Consider the following 6598-nt stretch of genomic DNA (forward strand, 5'->3'; position numbering starts at 1 on the left):
TTAAGTCTTCTAGGGAGATTATGGTGCCAGGAGATGAGAAGGGTGTCAAGAATGCATTTTTCTTACACTTCAATTTCTTCATTTTCTAAATGGAAGATTAATGATGTCTGCTCCTACCCTATCTTGTTGGGATATGAGCATAAAGAATAAGTAGCTTAGGATCAAAGTAGTATATATATATATATATATATATACACATATATATGTATATATGTTACATAAATATTATACAAGATTTTATTTGAGATTGCTACATGAGACTTTAAAACTATAATAGCAACTTGAGTTTTTATACTATTTAAAAAAATTAGAAGCTGTGTGGTAGGGTGGGTGGGTGGGGTGTAGTACTTAAGAGAAAGATGAGTTTGATGTCATCTCAGACTTAAGTTATGTGATCCCTAAACATGACACTTAACCATTCTGGGCTTCAATTTTCTTTCTTTTAAAATGGGGTTGTTGGATCATTGACTTGTCTTGTCCAACTCTAAATCTAAACCTATGATTGGGTTTGAATTTGTATCTGTGTGTGAAAGAGACATAAAGAATATTCAAGGAAATGTATGATCAGAAAAGGAGACCTACCAGTTATATGCCTAGAGTAAACAATAAGAGCCAGCTAGTTCTCCACTGGCACCCATGAAATGTAAAAAGGTCAAGAAGTAACTTTCAACTATTGGATGGGTCACCAAAATGAACAAGAGGAGCAGGATGAAGTTTACAACAAAGACAAGAGAAGAAATACAGGATCCAAGTCAGAGAACATGGGATTAAACCCATGTTGCTAACTTGTCTCCTTGGGACTAAGTTTAAGTTCACTGGGCCTCATTTTCTTCAATTAAAAAAAGATGGAGTTAGACAAGATGACTACTAAGTTCCCAAATCTATGCTAAGGCATAGATGGATTGAAATCTGCACTGATATACTCATCATGATCCGATCACATCTCATAAGACAGTGAACTAGGAGAAAGAACCCATTCCAGCAATCTTCATGGAGCAATAGCTTTCTCAAGTACAGAGAAAATTTTTACAAATCTTTAAGTTCATATTTCTAAAAAATTAATTCTGGCAAGACTTTTTTTTTTTAGGTTTTTTGCAAGGCAATGGGGTTAAGTGGCTTGCCCAAGGTCACATAGCTGGGTAATTATTAAGTGTCTGAGGCCAGATTTGAACTCAGGTACTCCTCACTCCAGGGCCGGTGCTCTATCCACTGCACCACCTAGTCACCCCTCTGACAAAACTTTTAATATCTCAATGAAGAAAATATTTTCTTTCTGTGATAGAAAAGGACTGTGTCCCTTTCTTTGAAAATATGATTAGAAAACACACCAAAGTTTTACCAGAAAACACTCATTTCACCAGTCATAGAAAGAGAATTTCACATTTGTCGCATTCAACTTAAATGCTTTTATTGACAATGTCTTTGAACAATAAGCAAACAATGCTTAAAATTTCATTCAAATTCACTTTCCACATGTCAAAAGACCTCAAGGTAGAAAAAAATAAAATAAAAATATAAATATCTGATAATCCATCTTAATAAATAAATTAAAAACACAATAAAAACGTTTTCATGGAAAACTGTTAATGTCAGAACATTCAGACCACCTTAACAATGCATGATCAGTAACATTACGATGAACGTTGATGTAGAAGAAAACTACAGTACATGGATATAGCTATTTATTTCTATCTACTAGAAAATAAAGTCATATCTTTTCTTAGTTAACATTGGTCATTCTAATCATCAGAACACACTATTGCCAGGAACACAGTAGTTATTGTTAAAATCAGCTGCACTAGATACAATTTGGAAATATCCAGCACCGGGTTAATTCCAATAATGACCCCAATAGATTAGTTAATGCTATGAGAAGACTAAGAAGAAAGAGAAAGAGACACAGACCCAGGCCTGGCTCAACATGCTACTAACTACCAGCTCTCAGATGTGTCACTGGGAACGATACACACTCCATGCGTTTTGCTACATCTCTGGAAGAGGTAAGGACTCAAGTCCACATGTGGGATCAACCATGTCCTTAAGGGCCTAAGGCCTGGTTTGATTCACGCACAGATAGTTGCCTTCCCAAGGTCTACAGAACCATTGAGGGGAAGACACATTTCTCATTTCTGTAATGTGATGCAAAAGCTCCATCATGATGGTGGTAGTGGTGGTGGCAGCGGCGGCAGCAGAACCACAGCTTGGGCTCTTGTCTGTGCCTCCTACCCTCACCATCACCTCCTCTGCTCACAAAGCTAGCAGGGTTGGGGAGCTGAGTGAGTCAGAAGAGGGCTCGTTGCTGCTGCTGCCCTTCCGGTGAGCTGCCGCACAGCTGGGGAAGGAGTCAGCCTCTGGGTAGGTGAAGACGAAGGAAGACGTATAGGTGGTGCAGGTAGGTGTGCAGGTGACCACAGGGGTGCACAGTGGCTCTAGGTCAGCTGCTAATCCCATCCCCAAGGAACTGCTATGCAGAGGCTCCCAGTCTGCTGCATAGAAGGAACCAGCCAAGTCCATGTCAGGCACTGAGCGTGCTGCAGATTCTAAACCACCAGGCCTTGAGGAAGTTGGGAAGAGGAAGTCATCAAAGGGCTCGGCCTTCAGCTCCAAACTGTTGATGTTCTTGACTGGCTCCACAGAGGGTTTGGGTTCAGTCTCCTGCAAGAGGGGCAAGGAGAAGGCTTCCTCTGATTCTGGAGTTGCAGCCTCAGTCAGGCCAGTGAGGTCAAGGGAGGCAGCTGTTATTTCTTCTGGGAAGCCCAAATCATCAGGGATCTTGCAGGCAGGTCGATGGGCAGCTAGGATGAATTCAAGTTTTTCCTTCTCCTTCAGCAGATTGGCTATCTCGGTTTGCAGAGCAGATTTTTCATCTTCTAGTTGGTCTGTCTCCTATAAACAATGGGACAAAGGAAAACATGAGACTTGTACAAGTTCAACTGATCTCTCCTGGCAGATAGGTAACTTTTCTCTTCAACTTTTCTCAAGTTATGGCCCAAGCATAGATACCTACCGCTTGGAGAGTGTCAGTCAGTTCTCTCCTTCTGTTTCGACATTTGGCTGCAGCCATTTTGTTCCTTTCTCTCCGGATCCTTCTTTTCTCCTCTTCTTCAGGGGAAAGCTAGAAAAACAAGTATACATTCAATATTCAGTTATTTATACAGTAGCACCTCCAGGCACTATCCTACCTGTTCCTCGGACTGTTCTCCCCCACACACACACACACTTTTTGGGTGAGGCCATTTCTAACCTGCAGTAGCAGACTGGGTGTGACTTGAATGTAAAGTAAGGTCCTTAACCAGAGAACAAAGAGAACTCCAGCCTCACCAGAGTCCTAGAATCCTTCCCTTTTGAATGCCTCATACTTATTAATTTAAATGTGGGCTTTTGATCTTAATCTGTCCATTATTTTTCAAATTGTGTTGGAGCGGGGAGGGGGAAGAGATAGTAGTGGTGTGCAAACTAAAAGTGTCAACTATCTCAGGTGCAGGTTTCAGTCTTGGAATGAAAACATTCAGAACCAGTCCAAGCTTCCTCAGTGTGCCTGACAAGTCAGCCAACTCAATTCATTAACCCATTACTACCCTGCTCCACTTCTATGAAAGGGTTTCACAGAAATCTATTCACCTGCTCAACTTTGCCCCTCCTGCCAATGCTTTGCCCTCTGCCTCCTGTAGTCTTCACAATGCCAGCCCTAGAGTAAACAGCAGCTGAAGGAGTAGAGACTCCATAAGGATGGACTCTGGTCTGGGATGGGGCTACAGAAGAGATGAGGGTGGGCTGGACCAGCCACTGCAGGTCTGGGCTTGTAGATATAGCTGTCACAGTCGGTATAAAATTGGCACTGGAAACAGCCAGATCTGTGCAGAAATCCTAAAACAAAAAGAAGAAAAAAACTGACTTTAGTGGAATTCCAGGTTTCAGAAGTAGGTGAGGTGAGGTGAATTTTCTGCGGCATGCAACAGAAGTAGCAAATAAAGAAAATATTTCTTCCAGGATCTATTACTTGTATTCCTCTTAAAATGTTCTGCTTCCATTTGAAAGACTCTTCTCATTTCCCCTAAAGTGTTCTACAAACCACTCTCCTCTATCCCGGCAGGCACAGCTCCCCGTTATCCCCTCAGCATCACTCACATGAAAGGAGGTTTGTTATAAATATCCCTGACGTCTGCGCTGACGCAGGCACCGCTCCGGAGTCTCCTCAATGAACTCGCTTTTTATCAATGAAACTGCCTTACACACCCTCTCGCTTGCACCCTCCCCCCCCACCCCCTTCCCACTCCTTTGCTGCGGGGAGTAGTCTCTCTCTAGGCAGGAGGAAAGCTGTTTTTCTGACGCCTTCCATCATCTAGGACGATGCTAACCTTTTTTCCGTGACACGTTTCCCCTTACGCTTATCAGACATAAGCAGCAAATAGTGCGGGGAAGATGCTGGGAGGTGCTGCTAGGAAGCACCTGGGAGAGTGGTTCTAACAGAAGAGGCAAGTCTACTCTGGAGCCATGGGAGGGAAGCAGTCTTTCCCTCTAAGCGTGCACTCAGAATTCCTCATTCAAGCTAGACTGTGAACATTCATGATACTGTCAGTTCCTAAGAATAGGAGCACAGCCTGGTTGGCACTCCGTAGGGAGGTAGTCCCCCTCCTCCTCCTCCTCCTCCTCCTCCCACCCCCGCTCCAGTCCCCCCGGACTGGACCAGAAGGAAACTCCCCAGAGGAGTAAGTTCCCCTCATACCTGTGAGTTGACAGGAGAGCCCATGCTGGAGAAGGAGTCAGCCGGGGAGTGGTAATAAGACAGGCTGTCCCCGGCCGGGGAAGCACTGCTGCATCGGGAGGAGGATGCTTCGTATTCGGCGTTGAATCCTGGGTACATCATGTTGAGATTTGTAAAAACCCGGTGAAGGGCTGTGGGGGGGCGGGGACAGATCCGAGCAGTCGGCTTCGCTTTGTAAGAGCGCGATCCCGCCGGCTCAGCTGCTCAGTCCCGGTCTCCGTGGCTTGCTGCAGATGTGGTTGGAGTACGAGAGCCAGGCTGCTCCTTTTATAATGCTTGAGAGTCCCAGCATTTCATGAATGAGCTTACGTCATGGGCGGGATCCATTCCTGCAGAGGAGGGGGGACTCTTTGACACCCCAGGCCGCTGCATTGGTCTCTTAAGAGTCTCTCTCCAGTTTTCACCTCCGGCCTTTTCTCAAGTTATTTTTAGATTAGATGTAATTTTAGAACGAATGTTTAGATGACTCGGGGGGCCCCCGAATGAGATATCCCTGGAAAACATCTCCCCCAAACCTAAAATTCAGTGTTCCAGGCCTGGAAACCTGCTGACGCAGATGTCCTAATATGGGAAACATCCTGTGTGAAGGAGGAGGGACTGACGGGAATCGCTAGGAGGCTATGGCCAACTAGTTGAAGGGTAGGGTAGACCAGAGAGCTCTGGGGGGAGGGGAGAGAGGGGGAAGGGAAACAAAGTGATCCAACTTTTATCACCTTTCTTTCTTCTGACTGGTGGCCCTGTAACCCCAAGTTATACAGTGTCTGGGAGGCAGGAACTTAGGAATGTTGACACAAGGGCACAGCCCCGGATTTTAGAGATCTGCCCCCTGGACCCACACCGCAGGCTGCGTCCCCAGTTTTCAATTCTTCCCACCGGTCTGTCTGGGGACCTGGAGTCGGATCCCTTCCCTTGCTTTAACCCAGAGGATGGTCGCTAAATTTGCACAAGAATGCCAGAAAATACAAAAACTTTGGGAAGGACCGACTGCCTTCCCCCTAGAAGGGAGGGCTGAGAGGAAAAGGCGATTTCTCAGCCCCCCCTGCCTCCCCCTCCAGTGAAATTTCTGCGTTTTGCTTATTTTGTTGATAATTGAAGGGGAAGGGGAGAGGAATGAATGGACATTTGCCTTGCAAATGTACAGAGCAATTTGCCACCGAATAGCAGGATCCAATAGGACTTTGAGGAGAGGGGTAACCACCGGAGGGGTGGGAGATGGAACTCAGCTCCGCGTGGGCTCGGCCGAGCCAGGTGTGAATGAAGACGCCCCCACCCCTCTAAGAACAAAAAGGAGTTTCTCTAGTTCATTTTATGAAGTCGGGGTCACAAAATGAGCCTTCAGTAGGTGCTTCCAGTTTGGGGACGGGGAGCGTGGGTGGAATGGGGATTGGAGGCTCAGTGGGCTGGTTGCTTCAAATGGTCCGGAAAAATACAAGCAGCCCAGAAGTATCTCCGCAGTCCGGAAGACACGAACTTTCTATTGCGAGAAAGTCGTCTGGAGCTGGCTGCGCTGTCTGCTCATGCCAAGACCTGTCCACCCTGCCACCTCCCGCTCCAGGAGCAGCCCCAGCAAGGGCTCCTGATTCCTGTCTGGGAAACTGAGGCTCAGCTTGGCGCCTTTGGAGCCCCAGAACAGTGAAAAGCAAAAGTGGGAGTGGGCTGGGGGAGAGGAGGGTCTCTGTACCCCCCCCCCCCAGTTCTGTATAGGAAACGACTGCAATATTGTCTGTTACAGCGAAATCAAGGAGACGCCCCTGGACTGTTCTGGGGGGGGGGGGGGACTGGCATGTCACGCAGGTCTCCTGGCACGCGTGAAGTCCCTGCCAGGACCGTCTA

At 46.3% G+C, this 6598-nt stretch overlaps 1 protein-coding gene across 1 annotated transcript; it reads right to left on the reverse strand.

The window, feature by feature from the left end:
* Nucleotides 1–326: 326 nt before the first annotated feature.
* On the reverse strand, nucleotides 327–5015 carry FOS (Fos proto-oncogene, AP-1 transcription factor subunit). The gene is made up of 4 exons (XM_074235694.1): nucleotides 4727–5015; nucleotides 3622–3867; nucleotides 3008–3115; nucleotides 327–2886 (listed from the first exon to the last, which is right to left on the reverse strand). Exons 1-4 carry the CDS (start codon nucleotides 4865–4867, stop codon nucleotides 2248–2250), a joined length of 1134 nt encoding a protein of 377 aa, XP_074091795.1. The 5' UTR covers nucleotides 4868–5015; the 3' UTR covers nucleotides 327–2247.
* Nucleotides 5016–6598: the final 1583 nt, after the last annotated feature.

This window comes from Macrotis lagotis, chromosome 4 (genome assembly GCF_037893015.1).
Source record: "Macrotis lagotis isolate mMagLag1 chromosome 4, bilby.v1.9.chrom.fasta, whole genome shotgun sequence".
Taxonomy (NCBI): Eukaryota; Metazoa; Chordata; class Mammalia; order Peramelemorphia; family Peramelidae; genus Macrotis; species Macrotis lagotis.

Coding starts and splice junctions, on each gene's coding strand:
- FOS (XM_074235694.1), bottom strand. CDS start 4,867: ATGATGTACCCAGGATTCAACGCCGAATACGAAGCATCCTCCTCCCGA. Junction 3,116..3,621: donor GGAGGGGCAAAGTTGAGCAG/GTGAATAGATTT, acceptor TTGTTTTTCTAG/CTTTCCCCTGAAGAAGAGGA. Junction 2,887..3,007: donor TGACTGACACTCTCCAAGCG/GTAGGTATCTAT, acceptor CATTGTTTATAG/GAGACAGACCAACTAGAAGA.